The following is a 15,670-nucleotide window of genomic DNA, read 5'->3' on the forward strand; positions in this document are numbered from 1 at the left end:
TTAATAGCTGTGTATCCTGAAATGTTGCAATGATGTGGCGATGACAAATCTGCATTGGGATACTGATATCGTCCCACCCCTTGCGCCATATTTTAGCGATGCGCCATGTAATCGAACCCCCACCTCCTCAAATGTTCTTATCAGAAACAAAGCCGACACGCGAGAGGCCTTCGTGTACGTTTTATCTGCGGCTTACACTTGTCGGTCGTCTCGCGTCCCCGCCGACACTGCGGACTGACGCACATCGATGCATTCTGAGTGGCTAAGCCGGCGGGCGGTCGAGGGGAGGGGGCAGAGGGACTGACCACCTTTTGACAGCTGAGAGTGTTTCAAAGTGTCCCACACTGATCAGCAGGAAGGGGGGGAGAGAGTTGAGCAGCTGGCTAAACAAAATAAGACGGCCAGAGTGCAGTGAGGGCCTCCTCCCGTCATGTGTGCTCATCCTTCAGTATCATCTTTCACATCTGAGGCCCGGCCACTTTTTTCACGCAACCGTCTCCCTTATCGCGCCCGCCCACACCGTCGTCGAACGTGCGACGCTCCGGGGGGGGGGGTGAAGGGGGCTCCCGCTAATGTCTCTGACCCCGAGTGTGAGCCGAGAAGTGTCGGTTACAAAGGAGAGGAATGATACGTTCTCGTTTTGGAAGCTCAGTCCAATTAAGATGGACCCTGAGGACGACTTGGACTCAATTAGAGCGGGTCTCGACACGAGCCACTTTGGATCCTTCGCCGGCGCTGCTGTAAGCTACTTGTGGCGCTAGCTAGGAGGGAACTGAAACATAGAAAGCCGCATTCATAAAACCTGGCAAATACGTGCTAAACTCGCTAAAGGAATAAAGAAAAGCAATTCAAATAACATTCAACAAACACGGTTGAGCTCTGAAATGCAAGGACGAAATTTGGGTGATCTCCGACATACGGTGGCTGAGGTTCGTGTTACTCAGACGGCGTTCCGTTCCTACGAGTGCGTCGTAACACAGTCATAAAGTCGTAACGGTACCGCAATTTCCCCGGCCTACAGAGCGCACCTGGTCACAAGCCTCACCGAGTACATTTGTAAAGGAAATACCATTTGCTACATACATACGCCACAAGCTGTGTAAAAGCTGCAAGTGCCCACATTGAAACACGAGATCTTCACAAAGACGGTACACAGAAAGAGTTTAACGCGAGCGCTAATGCCGTGCTAAAGCGAGCACTAACGCTAACAGGGGCGGTTAAAATAAAATTTACCGGTAAATATCACTGAGACACGCCGGTAACACAGCAGCAACACGCTAGCACAATGCTAACACTAGCACAGCACTAAAAGAGCCAGTAAAAGTCACTTCCTCGGCGCCTACATTCCACTGGTCTCATTCTCTACCTTTTCCGCTCGAGTGCCCCCTTGCGACCGTTATAAAAAAATGCACAAATTAGCCGCATCACCGCATAAACCGCAGGGTTGAAACCCGTGTGAAAAAAGTCGCGCCTTGTAGGCCGGAAATTACGGTAATTATTTAAAGGAAAAACACATATAGGTCAACAATATAAAACAATTCACTAAAAAGAAAGAGCGAAGTTAGCCTTCTTGTGCCACGTAACACCGTATTTTTTACGCTGCAGCTCAGACTAGCTCACTGTACTCTGCTTGTAAACATAAAAGACAAGTCAGGATCCTTGTAAACTTTGGACCGATCATATTCCACCGGAAATCATTTTTAATTGTTGCAGAGTTTGGTTTTGGGGAATCCGATTTCCACGTCAAAGTAAGATACAGTAGAGCCTCGGTTCTCAACCACAATCTGTTCTCGGAGGCAGTTGGACAACCGATTTTTTTCAAAAACCGAATCAACCGCCGCGCGAGTTATGTTAGTTCCGAGGATTCGTACGAATTGACAATAACAAAGCACGTCGTGGGTGGGTCAGCTGGTCGGGCCGCGCGGGTTCTGGTATTTCCGGGTTTTTTTCGGCGGGGTGGGAATTCACAACAAAGCGCGCTGTGGGTCAGCTGGTCTGGCCGCGCGCGTTCAGTTATTTCCGGGTTTTGTTGGGGGCGTTCGAGTACGGATTTTCGTTCGAAAACAGAAGCAAAAAAAATCTCTAAGTTTTTGTTCGAAAACCGACTTGTCCGAGAACGGGGACGTTCGAGAACTGAGGCCGTACTGTAGCGTAGCACTGCAAAAACCATGGGCTCTTAAACGCATCACAGTCAGAAGTCGTCTATTGTGTTTGCGTCCAGGAATACGGACTCATTTTATTCCAGAGGAGACTGCGGGCTTGCTGCAAAGAGGAGCGTGGGCCTTTAACGCTGCAGCATTCCGATGCTTAGCGGGGCAAAAGGGTCAACTCACGTTATTAATTTTTTCCAGGCATGTAAACGGTACAATGACGCTGCATCAGCGAGACACATTTGGAACAAGGTACTTGTACCAGTACCACTTACCACTGAAAAAGGGTCGGAAATGAGCAGAGCGCACGAATTGACTCTCGACTGAGCAGCACGAACAGCTCTGATTATGTCCCAATTCTCAACGTTTTCCAACGACTCCCTGCATCTAATAAAGAACCGAACTGTGTTTGGCTGATGTCCTTTCAGCGCTGGACTATTTGAAGCTTTCAACACATTTTCCTCCCAGCCGAAGACTGAGAACTCAATGCAGAGTACACGGTCTGGCCTCAAGTTGCTCACACATGATCAGAAGGATCCAGTCACATGGGGCTCGCTGTGTGTGTGTGTGTGTGTGTGTGTGTGTGTATTTGCCCAGTGTTGACACTTGCCTTACTTACACAAAGTCACGGATAGCTGAACCCAACTGTGACCATGCAGTCCAAACACAGGCGCAAGTGCCGAGTCATCAGTTCCTGCTCCTGCGCCACATCCTATTTGACGTACTCGGAGAAGGGAACATGTGGCAATGCACGCGAGCCGGACCGCAAGTGGCGGAGGGTCCTCGCTTTAGAGGGGCCCCACTCTCCACGCGGTGGAAGAAAGAGCGCAAGGGTCACCCTCGTAGGTTTTACTGCGAAATAAACGCGCGCAGGCAAAGTTTTTACACTGTGCTGCATTTTGGGGTAATGTGCGGAATTGGTTGGCATAACTATCAGAAGACCTGTTTGTTCTTTACTGCATTTAATCGGGGTAGTTTTCTAAAATGTTACTCTTCCTTACAGCTGCACAATATTGTTTGAACATCCTCATCATAAAATAGTCAAATGGTTGCACCTTGACTTCAAATGCTGTCTTTTTAGCTTCATTATTTTTAAGTGTTTCCAGTTGAACAGATGACGAACAATTCTCCAAATGAGAAGCGGAACACGCTGGCCTCAAGCAGTTGGTCACTTGTCGTTTACCGAAACTAAAACTATGTTAATGCTAACATAAAGTCATGTGAAAAACTGTAGACATGCTCGCCAAAATTAGGACAGTTATGATGGTAATTAGAAACCGTAAGGGGCTACGGCTATTTTACATGCACAAATCATATCGTGTTGCATTAATGAATGTACTAAAACACACAATGCAAATTATGGTCAAATGTATAAAAACAAACGAGTACTGTTAGGAATTTGCTAATGGCTAATCAGTTCATACAATCTAAGTTGGCCTGAGAAGAAATTCTTTGAATTTGAAATCTGACAGGACTACAAACCAGCTCACTACAGTAAATTAAATTGTAATACAGGCAGACCTGAGTATAAAGTACCGACGTGCTCAATGAACTCTTTTCTCCACTGACGCTATTATAAACTGTTACAAAATTACAATCAGAGAGAGAGGAAAAGAAATGTCCAGTGTTCTTCACGTCCATTTCACCACTTCCCTTTATTTGGGCAACATCGCCAGGTTTGAAAAAAGAAATACATCTTTTTTTTTTTTAAATTCCTATTCCATTCTATTCCTGTTGACCATCTGTCCGCTGAAAAGCAGACAGGATGGTAGGCCTGGCTGGCAGATGGCACCTTTCCCCCAATGGGTAAAAAAAAAAAAAAAAAAAAAAAAAAATTATTGGTGCACACATTTTGTCTCCCTAAAAGCCACGAAATGTTCTGACATGACCAGGAATAAGAACTTTGCACCATCCATCTATCCATTTTCTTTGCCGCTTATCCTCACAAGGGTGGAGCATATGCTAGCTGTCAACGGGCACGAGGCGGGGTACACCCTGAACTGGTTGCCGGCTAATCGCAGGCCACATCGAGACAAACAGCCGCACTCACAATCACACCTAAGAGCAATTTAGAGTGTCCAACGTGCAAACTCCACACAGGCGGGCCCAAGATCGAACCCTGGACTTCAGAAGCGTGAGACCAACGCTTTTCCAGCTGCTCCACCTGTGCCGTCAACGTCACACCAGTGACTCTTGTTTTTTCGGTCTTCCTGTTCGTGCTGACATTTGATCAACTGTCATCCAAACATCCCAAATTTTACCAATATAGGGCGTAAAAGATGAGTCCAAAGACTTTCTGCGCCCAGTCATTTGAACAACCCAGTGCGCATAGCTGTCATGTTACTTTTATCAATGGGCACTCGTGATTGGGCTCCACAAATTCCGGTAACAACAAAAGCGTGACATGATCAGGAACTCGAATCTGAGCGATTGTGTTGAGCTGGGCCTGTAGAAAATTGTCATTTTAGGGCAAATGTAGACGACTGTATGTGACATTTGTGTTGTAGGAAGCCACAGGAAGAGCATAGACTGTGAAAGGTTGTCGTCGTCGTTGATTTAATCCGTCGCAATGACGACCTTGTGACAAGGTCGCCATGCGTGGCTGAAACGTTTACTGACCATTCGGGCGTGTCGTGGCATCAACACGGCATTCATTCTTAGTGCCGACGCAAAGGCAACACGAATACGGACCGGGCAGAGCCGCTAACGCCAGCCACTGTTTCATACAAAAAGAAAAAAACTAGGGAGCACGGATCCACCCGTTTACATTTAAAAATATTTTGCAACATAAGCAGGGTGAACATTTTTGGCCAAATTTCAGCATTTTCACCTCATTCAAATCAAAGTTAGCCTAGGCCTTATCATCAGATTCTCCGAAGTTGTGCCTGGCTGCTGATTCAGACTGTTGATTTTTTTTCCTCCCGATCGATCGACGTTGGGAGGTTCCACCTTTAAACTCGTTCGATATTCACGATCGTAACTCCTCACGTATGAATGACGTGAAATGGAAAGGCAGCCAATTGGGTTGCAGCCTGAAACTTTTATAAAATGTGATCGCGAGTGCAATGTCGTTACGAGATAGATCATCGCTTTCTTCTTCTACTAGTTCTTTTTTGCGGTTTCTCAAGTCTGGAAACCCTGCGGCACTACGCCGCCTCACAGGTTATTCTTGGTACTACAAATGATGTGAAGACAACATTAATGGGGACAAAATATTAGCGTGTCCCTTATGTCTGAATACATTGTTAACATAGTTTTAAATGTCCCGTATTTTGGCGATTTAGACCACTATACCGCTCTCAAACGTGGACTCGGGATGAAAGATCTCATTTCAAGAAATATTGTACGCGTGTGCCGAAAAAGGCCGCTCATTTTTTTCGATGCACTTTTATATCCGCATTGTCCGCGTTATGTGGACAGCGGCGGCTCAGGCGTAGAACGCGAAGGCGGAGTTAAGATCGTAAAATTCAAACGACCCAATTTCAGGCCTCTCGTTAGTAAAATATCTGGAAATCCGGAATCCTTTAACGATTGTAATTCATATTTCACGTTCGCTCCGCGGAGCACCACAGAGACAAGATTACATCCCTAATACTAGAAGTCGGTTCGGGAAAATACGGGACATTTCAGACATGACATTTTCAACAACATTCTATTCAGTTGGAATATTAACAAATGACATCGTCAATATTATTTCCAACAATTGCTGTATGTCCTTTGCAAGACATCGCGACGTTGTCATCAATGTGTTTCGACTTTTGGGATTGAGCAGTATGACGAGAGTCATGTGGAGGTCTTTCATATTTAAAAAAAATGTGAAAACAAAAGTAATAATTGATCTTTGTGTACCCCGTTTGAGGTGTAAAACATTTTCTACCCTATGGAATCCTTCAAATCGGAAGATTGAATCAAGTACTGCTCACTTTTGCCCTCGGTCGCCGCGGTGTGTTCGCTTTATTTATATCGGACATCATTAGAGATAAGCAGACGGGCTGTTGGCACCGTAGCGGGCACGAACCCGGGCCGCCCCAAACTCCGAAAGTTCCGAGACGCTTCGAAACTCGGCTTAACACCGGACCGCGGGTGTGTGTGCTGATAAGCCCGGCATTTATTTGCAGAATCCATTCAAGTTCCTCTTTTCCGCCGGCAGCCGCCAGCTAATCAAATTGCACTTTCATCTCCATCGATTCTCCTTGTGAGGCGCGTGTTGAAGATTTGATTACGTTGTCCAAGCGTAGCCATTTTACACGCAAAATAGGCCAGCTTTATAATTGCTGCGCTGACACTAGAACGCCAAGGTGTGACGCGTTTATTTGATCAACAGATATGAAAAAGGCCCCGTGCAGGAATATGTTGTTTATACAGATGGGGCAGCCGACGTTTGGTCAGGAGTTGCATTATTCCAGAGCGCGAGTACCAAAAGACCTTTGACCCAAATCGAACGGCTCCTGTCTATTATGTCCTTTTGGGGGGCTGCCACAGCCGGCAAATTCCACACGGGCCTGTCAGTAAGGTGACACCAAGGGGTCCAGTTGACAAATGTGGACTGTTGTTGGTCAGATTTTTTAAAAGTAAGTCAATTAATTGGTGGGGGAAAAATAACTTGAATGACAAATAATAAAGGGATGAATGCGGAAAGGTGGGCAGGGACAGAACTCCCATGGGGGTCCCCCCCCCCCTCCCACTTCCTTGTGCGGTATGAGTGAATGAATGAATGAATGGTTTCCCAGGACTAGGACAATTGCTTACCTTGGTGACAACGTTCTGCACAAGGCCGGTGTCCAGCTCAAAGGTCCACGCAGTGCACATGCACTGCGTGTCGTTGGTGTCGTTGCGGACGCCGGGAGCCCGCTCGCTCGAGTTCTGGGGGCCACCCGAGCGGGCCCACGTCACGTTGCCGCCGGCTGAAGCGGTCCCGGTCGCGGTCCTGGGACCGCTGGCGTTCGCCAAGGGCTGAATGCATGTGTTGTTCGGCTGGGCGAGCAGGAAATTGTCAGAGTACTGGCTGAATCCGATGAAGAGCGCCGGGATCCATGTGAGCACGATCAGCTGTTTCTGGTACTTCCCGAAGCCGCCGAGGAAAGGCAGGACCGAGCCGTCGACGCGCGTCAGCGGAGCCGGCGGCGGCGGCGGCGGTGGCGGTGGCGGTGGCGGTGGCGGCGACGACGACGACGTGGTCTCGGGGGACACGAAGCCGTTCTCCGGTTGATGGTCGTCGGTGTCGGCCATCACGCTTCCGCCGGTAGATGCCTCCTCGGTTGTGTTCGGGAAGGAGGGGTTGCAGTGCGCGCCCCCTCCACCAACACCTCCTCCTCCTCCTCCACCACCACCTCTTCTTCTTCTTCTTCTTCCTCCTCCTCCTCCTCCTCCTCCTCCTCTCCCCCCCACCCTGTCGACTCCACAATGCGTCAATCCCCTCAGCTCCGGCGGGGGAGCCACGCCAAGTGGACTGCGAGGGAGAATCCTCTCTTGTCAGGAAACCCTTCTTCCTCCGTCAACGACGTGAGAACCTGGCTCGTGTCTTGTCTTCCGGTCCATTGTGTCCGGTGCCGGCGCTGGTCCGACTCACTTGAGCTCCCGGAAGTGAGCGAGGGCGGCTCGGAGCGCACCTGAGCAGAAAAAACGCGTTGAGAGGCGGACTCATCCAATATGGCGCCCGCTTTGACAGGGACGTCCTCCTCTGTCAATCACCAAAATGAAACAACACTTACGAATAGGCATCCATCCATTTTCTTAGCCGCTTATCCTCACAAGGGTCGCTGGGAGTGCTGTCAACGTGCAGGAGGCGGGGGTACACCCTCAACTGGTCGCCGGCCAATCGCAGGGCACATCGAGACAACTCACAGTCACACCTACGGGCAATTTGGAGTGCTCAATTAATGTTGCATGTTTTTGGGATGTGGCAGGAAACCGGAGTGCACGCGGAGAACATGCAAACTCCACACAGGCGGGTCCGGGATTGAACCCTGGACCTCAGAACTGTGAGGCCAACGCTTTACCACGCGCCAGTTCTACAAATAATGACAGATAAAAAAAAAAAAAAAAAGCACAACTAAGCTATGCTTTAGTGCGAAGTATAAATTCTGCTCTGGTGTTTGACTCATAATTTCCAAACGATCTTCGCTCAGTGAAATGAATGGAAGGAAGGAAGGAAGGAAGGAAGGAAGGAAGGAAGGAAGGAAGGAAACTCATCTGTGCACACGCCCATAAAACACACACACCCTCAAAAATTGTAGAATGTCTTTAATTTAACAGTAATAGCGCCTCTACAGTATTGTACTTGATAAAAATTGACCTATATACATACATTTTCTTTGCCGCTTATCCTCGCAAGGGTCGCAGGGAGATCTGGAGCATATCCCAGCTGTCAACGGGCAGGAGGCGGGGCACACCCTGAACTGGTCGCCAGCCAATCGCAGGGCACACGGAGACAGAAAACAGTGACACTCACAATCACACCTACGGGCAATTTAGAGTGTCCAATTAATGTTGCATGTTTTGGGGATGTGGTCGTGTCATCGGACTTGCAACCGCATGTCTTGGACACTCGGGTCGGGTGAAGGGAGTGGCGGAGCTGTCAACCGATCAGCGCCCGGTGGTGAGTCGGCTCCGTTGGTGGGGGAAGATGCCACTTTGCCAGTCCGACGTGTTGTGAGGGTCTGCTGGGAACGGCTGGCAGATTCTCCTGTCAGAAGGAATTTCAACTCCCACCTCCGAAAGAACTTTGCTCACGTCCCAGAGGAGGCGGGTTAGGGTGGGGGGGACATTGAGTCCGAGTGGACGAAGCTACTACCCCCCGTGACCCGACCCGGAAGAGCGGTCGATAATGGATGGATGGACGGATGGACAAGATGGCTCACTGACATTCATCTAAATTACAATGCCATGCCGCTTATCCTCACAAGGGTAGCGGGAAAGGTGGAGGCTATGCCAGCTCGCTTTGGGCCAAAGGCGGACTACACCCTGAACTGGTCGCCAGTCAGTCGCAGGGCAGATATCGACATCATCACTGAGCGGGAATCGATCCCACGCTGCCTGCAGCAGAGGCAGCCGTGTGTACCACGACATCATCAGTAACTCTTAAATTTTCATTTATTTTGTCATTTCTATTTCGCTCAACGTTTTATGGCACGTAGCTGGCGGCTTTATAGAATCTTTCCAAAACATAATTTTTTTTTTTTGTTTGTGCTTACGCTCTCGCTGATATGGAATTTGAGTTATTCACAGCGTAAATATACTTCAAATAAAGTAATAATTAAGAGAGTGATCAGTAAACGTGCAGGGAGATATTTCACGAATAGTGCACAGAGTATGAAAGAAGTTCGTAATTTTCATCAATTAGAGTGGCAGCTATGAATAAAATAAGAAAAATGGCACCGTAAGAAAAAAAACAAAACCATAAATTCCACATAGACGATTGACATTTCACCCACGTGACACCATTTTACTGCTCTGCAATGCTTCACCCTTGTGGTCATGATGTTACATTACATGCGGAGGTCACCTTAAAGCGGAGGGTTTTACACCGCCAACTATTTTCACCATCAGATTGATGATATAATTTGGAGTTAACGTAATTAAATATCACAGATTCATAGTTGAAGTTTAATTTTAGGCCTTAAAACGTGTGAGGGGATATGAAGAAGGTCAGGGGGGAAAGAACTGAGGGCAACCTGCGATGGTTCCTGACACATTCGCGCCCCCTGTAGGAAATGCATAAAAACTGCATTTTTATTTAATTTTCATTTTTTATTTGATTTGATTTGATTTGATTTATTTTTGAGCACAAGTCGTCCTGTGCTACGTAAGCGTCTCTTTGGAAACCTGAATTGTTGAGCACGCGCTGTACATTGCATTGTGTGTCATTCAGTCACATTGACTCAGTTTAAGCTGGACCACATTTTCCGTTGGGAGCGCGTTTTAGTGGAGAAACAATTATGAAAATAGTGTCTTATAATCCTCCGCCATCCAAACACACCCTTCAGACAAAAAAAAAAAAAAAGTAAAAGGACTGGATGTGCGCCAACAGAAACCAGTCAACCGTCATGCCTGCATTCACGTCTCGTTCGCCGTCCGGACCTGGATTCTCCTCCCTCGTAACTCACGCTGGGTGTGTCCGGCGCTCGCCCGCCCTCACCTGCGCCGCGGCGGAGTGACTCTAAACCGGCTCCTCACAAGTGCGCCGCACAAAGGAAAAAAAAAAAAAATAATAATAATAATAATTAAAAAAAATGTCTAAGGTGTGTCAGTAGTGAGCGTGGAATTTGAAAGCGAACCTGCTGGCAGCATCATAGCAACCAAAATATGAAAACGCCTAGTATTTGTTAAAGTCCATCTGATGTACTCATTATGTAATAGATTACCAATATCTGTAATATCTGGGGGTGGGGTATGATTGCTCATAAACAAGCATGCCATAAAGCTCACATCATGGCAAACAGTGCCGCCTCTTTATCTTCTTTGGACATAAACAGGAAACTAAGCTTGCTCGGGATTTTGTTTTTGTTCACATTAACATTACATATTTAGACACAGGCAATTAGTTGAAGTAACAACACTGTACCAAAATACATCTTTAAATCATAATTTTAAAACAGGTTTTATGAATACTGATCAACGATAATAGTAATAATAGAGATCTTGTCCTAAGTCAACCCTTGTTGTCCTTTCTATCACTGCCAAAAATAAATCATACACAAAAAAGACGCAAATAAACACAAATAATACGTTGGTACTATAATGTGTTGTGATGGAATAATAATTTAAAAAAAAACTACTGGAAAAAAATCCATCTTGGGTCAAATAAACGTCCAATGACTTGATTTAAAACTGTAATCTGCAATTCATTGCGCCCCCTAATGCTGCACTTCAGCATTACAGCAAAGCCACTATCGCTCAGGTATGACGTAGGCTAATTGCTAGTCCGGCCTCCTCACCTTCCGTCCAATCAGCACACGTTCTGCTTTCTCTATTTGGATTTTGTGCGTCCGTGAGTAAAATGCGTGATTTCCGCGGTCTCCTTTTCGATCGCCACCCAGTGGTCCAGCGCATGAATGTAGAGGATAATCACAAAATAAATACATATTTTGAAACAAAAACATGTTAATATTATCATTAAAGATGTCTCAAGGGCTGAAAAGTTGAATCCGCAGTTGGCTATCTACACAAAACAAACACACTAGCGTGGGGAAAGCGTGCTAACTTCATGCAGGAAAGCCTGAACTGGGATTTCACCCTCAACTCCCAGAAGTTAACACCTACTAGGCTAACATGCTGCTACTCTGACATGCTAACTGCTTTTCTGATGCGCTAAGCGGTAGTCTGATGTGCTAATTGCTAGTATGTTGTGCTAACTGTAGTCCGACTTGCTAAGTGCTAACCCGACACGCTAACACTGTAGTCTGACTTGCTAACTGTTACCCTGACGCGCTAACACTATAGTCTGAGTTGCTAACTGTTACCCTGACACGTTAACTGCCATTCCGTTGTGCTAACTGCTACTCCGACATGGTAACTGTTTGTCTGACATGCTAATTGCTAGTCTGTTGTGCTAACTGTAGTCTGACTTGCTAACTGCTACCCAGACGCGCTAAGACTGTAGTCTGGCTTGCTAACTGCTACCCAAACGTGCTAAGACTGTAGTCTGACTTGCCAACTGCTACACCGACACGCTAACACCATAGTCTGACTTGCTAACTGCTACCCCGACGCGCTAACACCGTAGTCTGACTTGCTAATTGCTACCCCGACGCGCTAACACTGTAGTCTGACCTGCTAACAGCTACCCCGATGCGCTAACACTGTAGTCAGACTTGCTAACTGCTACCCCGACGCAGTAACACTTTAGTCCCACTTGCAAACTGCTACCCCGACGCGCTAACACCGAAGTCTGACTTGATGACCGCTACCCCGACACGCGAACACCGTAGTCTGACTTGCTAACCGCTACCCCGACGCGCTAACACCGTAGACTGACTTGCTAACCGCTACCCCGACGTGCTAACACCGTAGTCTGACTTGCTAACTGCTACCCCGACACGCTAACACCGTAGTCTGACTTGCTAACTGCTACCCCGACGCGCTAACACTGTGGTCTGACTTGCTAACTGCTACCCCGACGCGCTAACACTGTAGTCTGACTTGCTAACTGCTACCCCGATGCACTAACACTGTAGTCTGACTTGCTAACTGCTACCCCGACGCGCTAATCGCCATGGTGACGTGCTAACTGCTACTCTGACACGGTAACTGCTCGTCTGAGCTGCTAACTGCTTGTCTGACACGGTAACCGCTAGTCCGACGTACACATTCATCAGCGATCCTGCAAAGAGGCGATTCGTCACCGTCAAACGAGAACACACTTGTTCGTTAAAAAAAAAATTGTGATTGCGTCAATGTCAGGGAAATATATAGCTGTTACGTGTTTACGCGATATATATATATATATATATTTTATTTTTTTTTTTGTCCACTCAGCAAATGATGTCAGCAGCGCAAGTGTCTGGAAATGAGGTGACGGCGTCTCGCGAAGTGGCGTAACACTCGTTGTTTACTGTAACACGGAGGAGTCAAGCAGGTGTTGTGTTGGATGCAGCATGTGTCACACGGTTGTGTTGTTACGCCCCACTGACGACAAGTTCCTCTCTTGGCTTGCAAAATATCAGCCAGCCAAGCAAACACCGTGTTAAATATTTACCCCCCCAACAGCTCGGAGCGCTTCACTTATAACCTTAAATGTGGATAATGTTGTGTTTTCCGCCCTCGGAAAAAGAATCACGCGAGGAGAACGGTTCGACTTTCACTACGTGGGAGTTTACAAGGTGGGTGGGGGTCGGGGGCCGAGGGCCGAGGGCCGAGGGCCGGGTTTCATTCCCGGCAACGCGAGGCCAGGAAACTGCAGCAAAGTTCACTGGCCTCGCTGCTGCTGCCGTTCACGCCGTATTTGCCAGAGCTCCCAAACGAGTTCAGTCAAGTTTGAAGAATTTAAAAAAAAAAAAGGAAAAACCGCCCGAGCTCAGTGAGTGTAAAAAAATGTTGGGTGTGTCTCTCAGCGTGTGGGTGTGTTCACCGTGAGACTGGCCTTTCCAGAAATGGTGGTTTAATGCGGACCGTCATCGGAGATGGCGTGGGGTGAAACGCTCCGAGGAGGGCGGAATTCCACCTGCGGGTGTCGGTTTGCGGAGCAGCTTCTGGGTCCACTTCGTATGCACGGCCGTGTCTCCGACTCTTGCCTACCCGCCTTTGTTTCCCACGCGCTTTACGACCGGACCAGGCGTCGCGCTTTGCTATACGTCAGCCAAAAGGCACAATGTCAGCTCGCTGTAAACATCGATGACGCGGGGGCGAGGGGGCATCGGGGACCAAAGTCACGATTCTCGTGCACTCTACTGAAATGCTCTCACACAAAATTATTGAAAGCTCTCAGACACCAGATTTTAAATTTAATCCTACACAGTGCTAAGGAATAAATGTGACACTCACACACGCTACTTAAATGCTCTCACATCACAACTGCAATGGTCTCTATGCTTTTAGACAACTGAAATGCTCTCATACCCACCCCCAAAAATATTTTGCTGATGCTAAACACTCTCGGTTACATGAACACCACGGGTGTTTTTTGTATATGTACACTAAGGAAAGTCTCTCACACTCACCATCACGGTGCTCTCATACATTCTACTGAAATGCTCTCGCACAAATTATTGAAAGCTCTCAGACACCAGATTTTAAATTTAATCCTACACAGTGCTAAGGAATAAATGTGACACTCACACACGCTACTTAAATGCTCTCACATCACAACTGCAATGGTCTCTATGCTTTTAGACAACTGAAATGCTCTCATACCCACCCCCAAAAATATTTTGCTGATGCTAAACACTCTCGGTTACATGAACACCACGGGTGTTTTTTGTATATGTACACTAAGGAAAGTCTCTCACACTCACCATCACGGTGCTCTCATACATTCTACTGAAATGCTCTCGCACAAATTACTGAAAGCTCTCAGACACTAGATTTTATTTGAATCCTACCCACTACAAAGGCACTCTCACAGACTAATTTTGTGCTAATGAATGTGACACTCACACGCGCTACTTAAATGCTCTCACAAGACAATTGCAATGGTCTCTGGCTTTTAGAAACAACTGAAACGCTCTCATACACACCCTCCAAAATATTTTACTGATGCTAAACACTCTCGGGGACATGAACACCAAAGATGTTTTTTGTTTATGTATACTAAAGAAAATCTCTCACACTCACCACTACAGTGCTCTCATACATTCTACTGAAATGCTTTCACGTGAAATATTGAAAGCTCTCAGACACCAGATTTGAATTTTAACTCTACACACCAGTAAGGCACTCTCACGCACTAATTTTGTGCAACTGAATGTGACACTCACAGCCGCTACTTTTTCTGCTATCACAACACAACTGCAATGGTCTCTTCCTTTCAGACACAACTGAAACGCTCTCATACGCACCTCCAAAAATATTTTGCTGATGCTACTAAAACACCCTCGGGCACATGCACACCACAGATGTCTTTCTGTTTTTTGCTTACGGACACTCCTGAAAATCTCTCACACTCACCACTACAGTGCTCTCATACATCCTACTGAAATGCTCTCACACATTACGACAGTAATTTGTTTTCACACCTCCGCCACTAAAACCCTTTCCTACACAATCGTGAATCATGGCGCCACGTACTTGGCGTGCACACGTTGGTTACCTTTTTTGTTTCTCGCGTGCATGCGCGCGGACCCGCCCTCGTACTCGTACTCCGGCCTTGACACGCCTCCCTGCATGTGGGCGCATGCAAACGATGCAATTAGGACGGCGTGAGAGCGCACGGGCCGACGGAAGAGAAGGAAGGCCTGCTCCCGAGCGTCGCTGGCCGGCTTTTCAACCCACTCGACTTTCTGGAGCGGACCTCCCGGTGACCTCAAGAATGTCGAACCTGGGCTGACACATTCTTTACGCAACCGCTGCTCCTGCCCCTGTGGCGTCAACGGAAAAGTTGACAAAAGTACATCCATCCATCTATCCATTTTCCTAGCCGCTTATCCTCACAAGGGTCGCGAGAGTGCTTGAGCCTATCCCAGCTGTGAACGCGCAGGAGGCGGGGCACACCCTGAACCGGTCGCCTGCCAATCGCAGGGCACGTAGAGACCAACAGATGCACTCACAATCACACCTACGGGCAATTTCGAGTGTCCAAGCAATGTTGCCTGTTTTTGGGGAAGTGGGAGGAAAGCGGAGTGCCCACCCGGAGAAAAGCCACGCAGGCACGGGGAGAACACGCACGGGCGGGTCCGGGATTGAACCCGGGACCTCGTGAGGCCGACGCTTTACCAGCTGAAAAAAAAATGACACATCTTGATTTTTGGAGCTCGCAACCAAACTAACTCCACATTTAACACAAGCAAACGCATCGATCAATTATTTTAAATTTTCACAGTTGTCTGCATTAAAAAGCGAAATGAGAACGTGCAAAACTATCGCGT

General features: G+C 47.5%; 1 protein-coding gene across 2 annotated transcripts in view; it reads right to left on the reverse strand.

Moving 5' to 3' along the window:
• slc22a23 (solute carrier family 22 member 23) overlaps positions 1-9,429 on the reverse strand; it is a 39,726-nt gene extending 30,297 nt beyond the window's left edge. Inside the window, exon 1 of one of the 2 annotated variants that reach the window (XM_061839207.1) lies at positions 6,900-9,429. In XM_061839207.1, the coding sequence (XP_061695191.1) occupies positions 6,900-7,379 (480 nt within the window). In that variant the 5' untranslated portion in view covers positions 7,380-9,429. Of the gene's footprint in view, positions 1-178; positions 193-6,899 lie in introns of those variants that run through there. The other variant, XM_061839208.1, reaches the window with a different exon arrangement.
• Positions 9,430-15,670: the final 6,241 nt, after the last annotated feature.

Source organism: Syngnathoides biaculeatus, chromosome 13 (assembly GCF_019802595.1).
Source record: "Syngnathoides biaculeatus isolate LvHL_M chromosome 13, ASM1980259v1, whole genome shotgun sequence".
Lineage (NCBI taxonomy): Eukaryota > Metazoa > Chordata > Actinopteri > Syngnathiformes > Syngnathidae > Syngnathoides > Syngnathoides biaculeatus.